The 13,378-nt window shown below is 33.9% G+C and overlaps 1 protein-coding gene across 1 annotated transcript in view; it reads left to right on the forward strand.

Annotated features, from left to right (window-relative positions):
- The window catches only part of LOC129969446 (uncharacterized), a 92,124-nt gene extending 79,683 nt beyond the window's left edge, over positions 1 to 12,441 (forward strand). Inside the window, exons 27-31 of the mRNA XM_056084019.1 lie at positions 1,759 to 2,001; positions 3,436 to 3,605; positions 5,314 to 5,510; positions 8,932 to 9,166; positions 11,921 to 12,441. Coding sequence (XP_055939994.1) covers positions 1,759 to 2,001; positions 3,436 to 3,605; positions 5,314 to 5,510; positions 8,932 to 9,166; positions 11,921 to 12,222 — 1,147 coding nt within the window. The 3' untranslated portion in view covers positions 12,223 to 12,441. The remainder of the gene's footprint in view (positions 1 to 1,758; positions 2,002 to 3,435; positions 3,606 to 5,313; positions 5,511 to 8,931; positions 9,167 to 11,920) is intronic.
- Positions 12,442 to 13,378: the final 937 nt, after the last annotated feature.

A 13,378-nucleotide genomic window follows, 5' to 3' on the forward strand; every position in this document is an offset into this window, starting at 1 on the left:
GTCGGGGCTAGAAGCCTTTCAACCAATCAGGAACGTTCGAGACGTAACTCCGTTCCTGCTGGACAGATCGGGAAAATTCTCGATGTTTCGGGTATAATCTATTTTGGCGCCAAAGTCGCCAAATTCGTCGCCAAGCTCTGGGACCTCCTATGGAACCCACTATGCTGGGAAGCCTCATCAAGGATTCGTAACAATATTTTGTAATGATTAAGTTTCATATTGCTTCAAAAGTTTGTTCTGGATCGAGCAAGGTAATATGTTAAATGTCGCTTTTCAGAATAGAGGAGTGACAATGAGGATTACTATGGAGCCGGATTTATTCGGTAAAACACGAGTATTATTTACCGTCCGGATAATTAGACGAATTATTTTCTTCTATTTTAAGATATAGGGTAAGGGGCAAAAATGAAAGAATATGCCCTAGAGTCTTTTTATACTTGCTATTTTCTTAAGTTTTTGGTGCATATCTTGAAATGAAATTTTCTGGCAATATGCGATACCTGCAAAAAAATGTCTTCAAAGTTTTTATTTCACTCTTCTGAATAAAGCTGAACTTTGTCATGCCCACCAATCTGTTTCTTGAATATGTAAACAAATGTAGGTAGTTATAAATGACTGCAATTACTCATAAAACCATTTCCCTGTTATAATTGGCTAACTCTCTTCATTCTTTTCCTCACAAATCAAATAGTCTTTGCATTTCGGCATTTTTTCTTTCTCGTATGGGGAGTATAGAAGCGACATAGTAATTGTCAAAAAAAAAATTTCAATTAGATTGTGACGAATCTCCACATTTAAGAACTCCGTGAGTTCGAAAAACATTTTTGGAAAATGTCCGTCTGTGACAAAGATTATTCGAAAACACTTTAAGCTAGACAATTGAAATTTGGAATAGGATTTTTACACTACATTTTCAGATTTCTATCAAATTTTGAGTAAAATTTGTTTAAAGGAAATCCGGCTGTTCGAGTAGAAGTTAACACCAAAACTAGAAAACGTCAGATAAGTTTCGGTACACGGATTTAATATCTATAGTATAAATATCTAACAAATTTTTAGCCAAATCCAACAAAGGGTTGACTGTCCGTGGGTTTGTATTTTCAGAAATATGTAAACGCAATTATTCAAAATTAATTTACATATGGGAATTTGTTACTATTCAAATACTGTTTTGAGTCAATTTTTATTCCAATCTGTAGGTAAAAAGGCGTCAAAAAACAATTTAGATTTTCGGATATTGTTTACCGCATGCCTGGGACTAATCGCCAAATAACACGCCAAGGATGACACTATATTCAATAATGCCAAATTCACACCAAAGATTAATATTTTGTAACTATTGTACGTCAATGCAATGCAAGACATCTGTCATAAGTTTATTAGAGTATGCGAGGAATTTTTAAGACCACTCCCGCTGGTTTTAGACAAAATCTTACACTGCATTTAGTGCAAATTAATGTAGAATATACGAATTCTTTACAGTGTAGATTTACTATATTTGCTATGTAACTTTCATATAACTTCCGAAGGTTAAAATCCATCAAATTCAAGATGCATTATTCAGAACAAATTAGCAAATCTGCAACTTTCTCATTCTCTGTCAACACTCAAATTGTTGTCAAAGAAAGTGGTAGAATATCTGATCCGTATCTGTATGACACATTTTCGCTTTGGAAATAAAAAGTTTTGAATTTACAGCAGAAGTGCAGATCCAATAGATGTGGCAAGGCATTATTTACAGGTCTTTTCTTCTTCCAGACGTGCAACTGGCGAATTTTCGCATTCCATGGTTATCTGGACTTCTGAAAAACAATGCACTTACCTGGAGTTCTGTTGCCATGTGGAATACTCCTATTGGATGCGTGTGAAAAAGTCGGGTCATCTAATGATCGATGGAACCCCCGAAACGGGCAGGTATTACCCACTCCAGAACCCAAGTCCAATTACTGTCGATAAGGATTTCGTCTTCTGGACGGACTCGGCAGCTGTACAATCCAAATGGTAATTTGCTTTCATCTTAAAATATGCTTCGGAAAATGGAAAGTAAAGAGTAAAGAACCCAATTAAGAAATAAAAATTGTTTTCGTCATAAATACGTGAAAAACTTTTCGTCAGCAATGAAAAAAATAAAGCTGCATGCTGATTTTAATTTTTGTAATTTTTACACTTCATCCTTTGGTAGTTATCTTAGTAATAATTTTAATAATCAACATGTTTCATAAACCGTTTAAAATTCCAGGAACCAGGGAGCAACGATGGTTCTTAAAAAATATATATATTGTTAGTTTTTTAATATTTGCTCTATTTTTGCGAATGGTCTCATTCAAGATATATTTTTACTTTCTCATATAGTAATATAGAGTATAGTAATCACCAAAAAAATTCTAACTCGAGATTTTATCCAATCTCCATATTTTTAGACCTTGATTTAAAAAAAAAAATTGGAAAATGTCTGTATCACAAATATAATTAAAAAATACGTTGAATTAGACGATTAAAATTCGCTATACACTCTTTACACCAAACTTGTATATTTCTATCGTATTTCGAGTAAAAGTTGTTCAAAAGAAATTCGTCTATCCGCCTGTTCGAATATAAGTTAACATGATTACAAATTGAAGAGAACTAGACAGATAAGATTCGGCACACAGATTCTACATCTATAGTGTAGACGCCTCAAATTTTGAGCCAAATCCAACCACGTGTTAACTGTCTGTCGGTCTGTACTATCAAAAACATGTAAACGCGATAATTCAAAAACGCAATGTCTTAAAAGTATTTAATTTTGTGACTACGAGTGCAGTTTTGTGTGAATTTTATTTAAATTGGTTATGAAAAACCGTGTCTGAAACACAAATTTGATTTTTAGATATCATCCATGCATGACAAGGATCAACCACCAATAACTCGCCAAATAAAAATGCTAAATCCACGCCAAAGGTTTATATTTCGTAACTATTGTACGCCAATACCATGTAAAGTTTCCTCTTGCATGACAAGTTTTTAGAGAGCAGGCGTGGGAGAGACCATTTGTATTATGCTTTTTTCTGTTTGAGAAAAGAACTGGAAAAAAATGATTGTTAATTTTCTATATTTCATGCTGCTTTTTCGATATTTCAAACTCGAAAATAACTTAAATGTGTTATGAGGATTTTTTCACTACATGTTCTTGCTGTGTTTTTCTTAATTTATCATTTAAAATTTTAATTTTAAATAAAATACAATCGATTATCAGTTGAAATTTACAAAATACTAGTTGCTTCTTGTATATATGACAAAATTCAAAATAAACCATTTCTTATTGCAACTATATGAAAAAGTAATTAATTTTAAATGGCTGTTTACCATTGCTTGGCATCTTACGAATCAATTTTTAGAATCCTATACGTTTTCAAGCGCGTCAACTAATTCGTCTAACCTTCCTCTTGCAACTAGGTGCAACAACAGTATATCTGGGGAGCTGCTCTTGGCATCTCTTAAAGCATCTGGCGAAAAAGAAGTGTTCCTGAGGATAAAGAGTGCCCCTTCACTGAGTGAAGTCAAGTCATTTTGGAGGGGGCAGAATCTGTATGCTGTCGCAGGATATTATTTCGATAGTAAAGAAGGTATGATTGCAATTTTTTATTTCAGATTATGAGTTGCACAAATCTGAAATATCTTCTTAAAACGCTGAATGCACACAAATTTTTCAAGTAATTGAAATATCTTCCCTTTTCGATTAGCTGCGGAAGTGTCATTTCTACCTCTGTTAATCCTTAGACTAACATTCTTAATAATATTGGAATCCTATTAGACAAAATATTGTATGGTATCTCCATGATATTATACGACATTCTGAATATCAGCCAGTATCTTGTAGATACCGTAACTGTCGTTACTATATGGAATTCTGTACTAATAGGAACTCTTCAAATCCATTTGACTATACTCTATTCCCCAGATTGATTTATTGATTTTGAGTTTTTTGTTACAATGCCATTTTTGGCCATATTGCGCCATCCTTAGGTAAAGTAGAGCATTGTTAATGTTTAAAACTTAGTATAAAATCAAGTGTTTATGTATAATCTAATAAACAGCTGAAATACAAATAAAAACGTAAGATATGATTTTGAAAGAACAAATAAAAGATGGAAATTAAGTAACGTATATGGTAAAAGGTGTAAAGCAATTTAAAAAATTAATGTGTGGATGGTAATTATTTCCCAGCAATTCTGGGAGAATTCCATTTGATGAATGAAAAAAATGGCGGCAATGGGAGTCGAAAGCTGGGCATTCCATCAAAATGTGACGAGCTGTCAATTGAGTGTGGCATGTGTAGCACATACTTGCTCTATCACCGAAAAGTGGATACTTGTGGGTAATCCGAGTATGCCCAATACGAGGGCGAGAGTTTTATTCCCTAGAAAATACCCTCTTAGAAATTTATTCCGTTTCTATTGCTGTTTCCTGTTCATTACACAAAACGGAATATTCGAAATGTAACAGTTTCATATTTGCACTTTTAATGTTGGAAACCGATTTTTTATACAATAGTCCATTAAAGTTCTTCCCACCATTGCCTCTTAACTTCGGATAAATTCGTGCTATATTCATAAAAGTTGTGTCTAGGTATAGTAAAATAGCCAAGTACTATTGAATACGTTAATTAGGTATGGCGGTTTCGAAGATTGGCTTCTGTGTTTGCCTGATCCGACTCCATTGGATTTTTTTCCTGTTAGTAACCTGAACAATCTCTATGCTGCAACGTGTGAAATCAAACGAGGCTCTAATTTGCATTGCAACTGATGGTGAAAAGTTTGAACTTCCCAAATAAAGATAGGGTTATAACAAGTTTTTTTTCTCAGATCGTTTTATCACATAGTTGGGGCAATAGCCAAAAGCAAAAGCTCGTTTCAACCGTTCTATTCTTCATATTAATGTCCACAAGGCATTAATCGCCTTTCGTGATAATGCTCTACATCTTTGTAAATCACTTTTTCCCTGTCGATTTTTCTGTTCAGTTTTCGATTTATGAATGCCGTATACGCAGTATTCCAGCAGGTGGAGCCGTAGGTAGTTTCACTCAGTTACGCTTGACTACTTTACTGTACTTGGGCACCGCCATTATGACTATAGTAGCAGCCTTTCCGAAGTTATTGGACATACTGCAATACATTTTCAGAAGAAAAGGGATCACAAATGGAAAATATAAGACCAGGCCATTAGCATACAATCCCTTGTCATTAGAACTCCTTCAGTTAAAGGATACTTATACATTGAAGAGACGAATTACTTCGAACTACTAATTTGAAAATCTTTTCATTTATTTTCTAGACGAATACAGTTCCGCAGTTGTATACGTCTTTAATGAGGTACGGCGTGAATGGCGAGACCGTCAATATTTGCCATCTTACGGAGTGTTGTCGCTGGACATTACACACGACAAATTGGAGGACGAAATCCTGCTGGCCATTGGGACTGGTATGGGCACCTATTCTTCCATCTACATATGGGACGACGAAGAAAATAAAGTAAGTTTCCCAATACACATATTTATTGAAATTATATTGGAGTTTTGCCTCTGTAATTGGTAGCATGTTAGTGTCAGTGTATAATGCAGTGAAACTATTCTTCGTATGTGAAACCCTGGAGTAGTCGATAGTGCACTGAGATTAAGTGGCTTCGACAGATGGGGCAGATTGTAGGTTCACATCCAGCTGCAAGCGAAATGCGTGAATATTTGTTTTGTAATGTTCTATCGTTCTTTGCTTCTAAATTATTTAGCTAATCATTTCTTTCTCTTATACGTAATATAGTATAGTAATAGTCAAAAAAATTCGAACTCGCGATTTTGACAAAACTCCATGTTTTGGACCTCTGAGTTCGAAAATCACATTTTTGGAAAATGTCTATCTGCGAGAAAGAACTCAAACGTTTTTGAGCTAGACCAATGAAATTTGGCATATGGTCATTACACTAAACTTGTAGATTTCTAAAAAAAATTGGAGAAAAACCTATTCAGAAGTCCGTCTGTCCCGCTGTTCGAATATGAGTTAACACGATAATTATAAAACTAAGAGAGCTAGATAGATAAAATTCGACACACATATACTACATCTGGGTACTTGCGTATTAACGCCACCGCAGACACAGATTTGGCGGTTTTTGCGCTAATGCACCAATAAAGAGCGTTAATAGGATTGCTCTTTATTGGCGCATTAACGCAAAAACCGCCAAATCTGTGTTTGCGGTGGCGTTGATGCGTAACATGATTGCTCTTTATTCGCGCATTAGCGCAAAAGCCGCCAAATTTGTAGCTGCGGTGGTGTTAATACGTAAGTACTACATCTGTAATGTAGACACCTGTCAATGTTTGAGATTAAACCAACAAACTGGTTGGCTGTCTTTCGATCTGTCCTTTCAGAAACATGTAAACGAGATCATTCAAAAACGCCATCACTTAAACATATCAAATTTGATATGGGATTTAGCGACAACAAATGCAGTTTTGTGTCGAATTTTTATATTAATAGGTTGAGCGAAACGTGTCTAAAACACTAATTTGATTTTTTTTTGGGGGGGGGGGTACTATTAATGCCTGCCAATGATTAATCTCCAAATAACTCATTAAGCGACATGAGCGATTCACTAAAAATGCTAAATTCACACCAAAAGTTAATAGTTAATTCTCCATAAATATTGTACACCAATGCCATGTAAAGTGTTCTGACATACAGTGGGTAAAAATGTTCCGTACGCAGCTATGACTGTTAATAAGTTTAATTTTAGTACGGTATTTTTATAGTACTTGAAAAACCTTTTTTATGCTGACCAACTTGCATTTAATGATCGGTAGGCCTTCCTTTGGCCTTTTTCTCTTCTCAAATGTTGTGGCATAACTCTCGTCAGTTTGTTTTTGTTTCTGGAGAAATACTACTCCAAATGTCTTGAATGACCCTTTTGAGTTCAGCCTTGTTCTTTATGTCATATATTTTTAATTCACGACAGATTTCTTCCAATAAATGTCCTATGAGGATTAAATCGGGAGACTGGGGAGGGCTATGAAGCTGTTTTTTAACATAATAGAGACATTACTCTTGACAAATCTTGGAGGTGTGCCTAGGATCGTTGTCCTGTTGAAAAGTAAAGTCCACATAAAGGGACAGTTTTTCTGTATTGGTTAAAACATTTTGTTTTAGAATGTCAACATGCATGTACCTATCCATATTTCCATCTATAAAACATAAATTTCCGACACCAGCTGTACTTATATACCCTCATACCATGCTCCAACCATCACCGTGCTTTACAGTTCCACATAAATTCTTAAGTAACATATGCTGTTTTGATTCCCTCCAAATCATAACTCGACCATCTGACACACAGATATTAAATTTTGATTCATCACTAAAACGGACCGATTCTCAAAAAAGATAGAGGCTTGCTTATATGCTTCTTTGGAAACTCGACTCTTTTTCTGTAGCAGAGACTTATAACAGGCTTCTTACGGGCCCCAATCCATTATAAACTTTTTTTAAATATTTCTCACAATTTAAGATGCGAATTTAATTTTGTAATTAACCATTAAATCAGTTTCAAGTTGAAATGCACTAATCCGTGGGATTATTTTGCACCTTACACATGATATTTCTTTTATGCAAGCTATTTAACTTCGGAGTTCTTCCGGATCTATCTCTATCCTCAAATTTTTACACATCACTGTATCTTTCAATAATATACTGCACTGACTTTGGATTGTAAGTCATTTCACTGATTTTTCATAAATAATCCATTTTTTCGCAACCGAATCGCTACCTCTAGAATGGATTTCCGAATTTCCATTTTTTTTAAGACGATCAGTGAAACATTGGAATTAAACAACTATTGTTATGTCGTATTCTTCACTCTGACAAACCATCAAATTTCGAATATTTACTGTGGATTAGTTGTAGAGCACGTCATGAGAAATTTGCATATTGCGTACGGAAACTTTTTTTGCATGATACTTCGTCATTTATCTTAAAAATTGCAAACGGACTTGCTGAGTTTTGTAAAAAAGAGAAATTTATTATGAAACTCCCTTTTAAAGACTCACATTAACAATATATTAATAGTTTATAAAGATAAAAAGCAAAGATTAGAAATTATGCTAGTTTATTTTTATTTTAGTCTTCCGTACGGAAACTTTTTTTACCCACTGTAAGTGCGTTAAAATATACGAGAAATTTAGAGACCGGCTGGTTGATAATTGAAACTATCTCTGGAAAGAAGTTCCAAGATATTTTGACTACTGTTTATAACAAGGTATAAAATTGAATTCCGTATATAAAAGCTTAAAATTAAGATTAGAGAGCTGTAGTTTTAATCTTTACAACCCAAAGCTTCAGTTTAGAAGAAATTTTTTTTTTTCAGAAACTGTCATCAATAAAAGTTAGAACTTAACAGTTAAGGCTTATGAAAACTAAGTAATTATTAATGTTATGAAAGATCTTGCGCTTGGATTGTTTTCTTAAAACGTATATATTCATACTCTTGGTTTCAGAAATAGATTCCTTACTTCTGCAGTAAGCAGCGTTCTTCAGTTTTAAAATTTAACAAATCATTTATACTCTCTTGTTATATCTTAAATTGCTTTTCTTTCTATAGAAAATTTAACTTGCTTCAATACTGATTCATCAACAAAGGTGAATCATAAATGCTATCCAGAATTCTGAACTTTATTAATAAGTACTAATTTTTATTAGTATGTAGTTTTGTTAATTTGAAACTGTAGTATGTCAAGAGCACATATAAGTAACTTTTTAACTGCTTCTTACTTGATCACAGAATTTTAAGCCATGGTGATGAATTTATGTCACTTAATAGATTACATTCTTGAGCAGATAAAATTCTTCAGGTCTTTGGTACCATTGTCAAAGAATGATCAGTTGTTTCATAATTTAAATATTTTAGTTTGAGTTGCTACAAAACATACATCCCAAGTACGTTACAAGCACACTGTGGCTGAAGCAAGGTCCCGATCAGTTGTTGGCTATGTCGAGTGTTGATCATTGGTCGAAGAAAGAAGACTGTTTCGATTTTCTGTCTGGTGGACAGGTGGACATCTTTCTGTATAAGGGAAAAGCCGAATGGATTCAAAGCATACCATTACGTGGAGTAGTTTCCATGATTTCTCTAACTTTAGCAGGTAAGGCATTTTGAAAACGTCGACAGTTATAATTCACGTTTCTGTTTGTTAATGTACTGATCCTTAAATGAAGTCATTTATTTTAATAGGGACATCTTCAGTAAGAATGCTATTCTTTACTGTTCAAAGTAATTCTGAGATATTAAGGAATTTAATATGAATTGATGACGAATAAAATTCACTAATATGATGCACAGGTGGTTCAAATTATGAAATGTATAATACACATAATAAGGAAGGCATTTAATTCCTTTAGCATAAAATAAACTGTTTTTTTTTAATGAACATCTAATAGAAAAATTTTATGACCATTGTTTCCATCGGCAGAAAGTTAAATTGCTTGCCTATCAAGGATCCGAGATAATCTCCCTATTAGCGCAAGATATTGTACAACATTCCCACGATGTGGTCAATGTTCTAAATGTCGGCCAATATCAGAAAGGTATCGTAACAATGTTTTTATTTTGTGCTAGGAGGGCTCTTTCCTACTACTGTAGAAGAGGGGTGTATCATTTGAGAAAATATTACTAGCAATCTTTTTCTCAAAAAAAGAAGAAAAAAAGAGTATATCGATTGTATATGCCTGGCAAATAAGCTATCCAATCATTCGAGATTCATTAATGAGATTCTAGTGACCATAAATCGCTCTAGTAATTAAAAATAAATATCCAATAGCTGATGATTCTAAACCCTCTTTCAAAACTCAGATGGTGGCTTAGTAGTTTAGAGAAGTTCAATGCCGTCAAAATTACTGCATTTGTATTCTATCCACGATTCAAACTACCAACATCCGCCCTAAAATAACCTTCGGAATGAATCAATAATCCAAATCTCATTTCTGTAATACAAAATTAACTTCCTTTGAAGGCATAGTAGTTACATGATCTATTATTAACTAAAAGTTGAAAAAGTCTCGGTTCCAGTTTCCAACAATACATAAATATAACGCATTAAGTTAAGATTTTTCAAGCAAAACCTTGATTTTCATTTTATGCGAAGCTGCGTGATATTCGAAACTAATATTTTCAACTCTGAGTTTACAAAATTTACGTCGAATGCTAGACATTCACAGATTTACTTTAAAAGTTGGCTTTTGTGGGTTGGTAGCTCTTTGTTGTTGTTGGTATTCACTTAAGAAGTTGGTAGCTCGCCTTAGTTTACTCACCGGCCGCCTATTCTGAAGGAGTCTCAAATCAACAGTTTCTTCCTTCCGGTATTCAAGCATTGACTAGATGTTATAGTGATGATAGTAGGAGCCATACTTTCTTTACTCATCTGAAATTAATAAATTGTGTGTAAGTTGAGCGTATGTATCGTATTATGGGAGGATCCAAGTCCGTTGCTCCTTCCATAACGAATGCTACTTGTCGGGATATTTTCTGTTGTGCAACATTTTTGGGCACTTGTCGATTGTAACGGTGATCAGAAAGCGCCAAGAAAAAATTTCGCCAAATTATAAAAATAAACAAGTGTATAAATATGCAATAAATACTTGCATAAATATAGATCAAATCATGTGCGAATCGCATGCTGCCAATTGAAATCGCCAAGTTCGCGAAATTTCTTCGTGGCGGTTTTTGTTCTCCGTTACAACCGACGAGTACACATTTTATCTTTTAGAAGCGTTTCTCCTTATTACTAGAAGAATTCCCATAGGATTATTAACCATGAGTTGATTAATATCAGTGAAATCAAACTATAATAACATAAACCAGGAAATAAAGTACAAAAAAAAAATACTAATTTTTCATGTTTATTTTCTTTCGTAACACAATGATATCGCTTGGGGAAGTACAGACAATAGAAATTGAAACAACGAATTGAAGACCTGCTAAAGATAAATAATTTCAAGTTCGCAGCAAACGATCCATTAAAATGTAAAACATATATAAAAATTTATTCTTGATTTCCTCATTTGTCTCCTTGCCAATTCAGCGAAAAATACCCGCTCCAACATATCCGCGCTTTTTGTTGCGAAGATGATCCTTTGAACACAGCAAGAAAATAATAGCTAAGAATTTATTTTTTGTTTTTGTTTTAAATTGGAATATTCGATTATTGAACTGAAATATTTTGAAAAAGTTAGCAGAATTATAATGTCGGATGCTGGAATTTAATTCTTAAATTTTCAGGAAAAATTTTATTTATATTCTCAAGATTCAGTAAATTGTGAAAGATGCAAAACAAATTTCCTTAGGGCATTTGTTTGTTGCTTTCAATAGTACTATAATCATTAGGAATAAAACTATGGACAAATGCTTTCGTAAAATCATCTAAAGCAACACAATCTTTAAATAAAATAGATTTTACAAATTTGGGGTAAGAAATACATTGAACTACCATTACTATGCGTATATCGAATTGCATAGGTATAAGTATAACTTTGCTAGCCGCTATGCGCATAAAAAAAATTACTTCTATAAATATGGATCGTCCTTTGTCAAATTTCTTTTGAAATGTCTATTAGAATCTGCTCGGTCATTATGTGATTTGTAATTATTCTTTTACTGTACGTTCTAAAAGATCAAGAATTTCTAATATAAAGCAACGCTCACACCTATTGCGAGCAGTAGAAAGCCACGCCTACGCTAGAAAGATCACGCGACCCCAACAGGACAATGGCAAATAGTTGACATGGTGAGACTATTTGCAGTTTTCCCAATGGGGTTACGGAAACTTCCTAAAGTAGACGTGGCCTCGTGTGAACACTCCTTAAATGAAATACAAAAATGCTAACTGTAACTTCCTTTACAGATGATACGTTCTTAATAGCAGCAAGTCATCAGCTGCAGTCCATATTCATCTATGAATGGAAAGGCTATGCTGGTTTTAGCCTGATCCAATCAATGTTTGTTGGGGAAGTGCGACATCTCAACACTTACACAATAGGTGATGACACCTACATCACCGTCGCTGTTACAAATGGTCCTTCAAAACTTCTCAAAGTAGTTGTGCAAGGTAAACATGCAGTTTCAGTTCCAGTGAGAAAAGAAATTGTACCCCGTGAACTGAAAGATGAAGCAATTACAGGTGACAAATTAGTGCCAGGATGTTGATGTTTTAAACATCTCAATTATTTTTTTAACTCTCTGAACTATTTAAAAATGTTCTGTCATTTGTTTTGGACCAAGAACAGAGGCATCTAATACTGTTAAGTTTTTATTGTTTACTTACATTGTTTTAAATTGTTGATTATCCGATATTAATACCTGTTGTTGTTTTTAAACGAAATAGTCTACCTGTATACAATATTAAACATTTAGTAAAATCTAAAAGGCTACAATAAAATTTATTTTTTAAATTTGTTACCCATTTGTTGCTTTTTTTTTCCCCATCTCCACAACAGAGAACCAATGAGAGTGCTGTCCTCAATTCTTTCTTGCATTCTAATATAGGTTTCATGCCAGAGAACACATTGCATGCCATTGCCGTACAATAGTTAAGAAGTATTAATCATACAATAAAATGTGTGTTCGCGCTCCACAGCCCAGACCATTTGGTTAGAACCATCAAAGTTGTCATATATATATATTAGTATAAATTTGTATTGTAGTATTGTAATGTTCTCCTTGGAGGCTTTTAAAATTTTAATTTAATATAATTTTGTTGTTTCTCCTTTATAAATTCCGAAAATATTATTGCACAAGAAGGAATTTTATACTGTTTCTAAATTTAAAAAAAAAATGCTTTAATGATAATTTAATAAACATGGTAATTATCTTTTAAATTTTGGCGATTTCTTAGAAATATTTTCCCTGATTTCCGAACAGACCACATTGCTGCATGGAAAAGATGTGTGCATTGAAATAAAATAGTTGTGGAAATTTCTGTAGGACGTAATTTAGCCACTGACAGATTTTACACCTCGCTTTAAATCATAGGTTCCCAAAGTGTTCCAGGTGGACCCCCAGGGGTCCACAGGAGACCACACGGGGGTCCACGTAGACGTGAAAAGAAAACAGGGGTTCACAAGTTGTAAGTGGGGGTCCACGAAAAATTTTCTGGTTTTCATAATAAAGAACAAAAATTTTGGCTTGGATTTACATATCAACGTAGGTAGGTAGCATCATTCACTAGGTAGGTACTCAGAAATATTCGAGCCTCAGTTCAAACACAGAATTAAATAGAATAATAGTACAAGTGTACACCACATGTCGAGACTTCCAAAGTACCGCCCGTGCGCCCGCTCGTCCGGGATGCTTGTTTAGACCT

The sequence above is a fragment of the Argiope bruennichi genome, chromosome 5 (genome assembly GCF_947563725.1).
Source record: "Argiope bruennichi chromosome 5, qqArgBrue1.1, whole genome shotgun sequence".
Classification (NCBI taxonomy): Eukaryota; Metazoa; Arthropoda; class Arachnida; order Araneae; family Araneidae; genus Argiope; species Argiope bruennichi.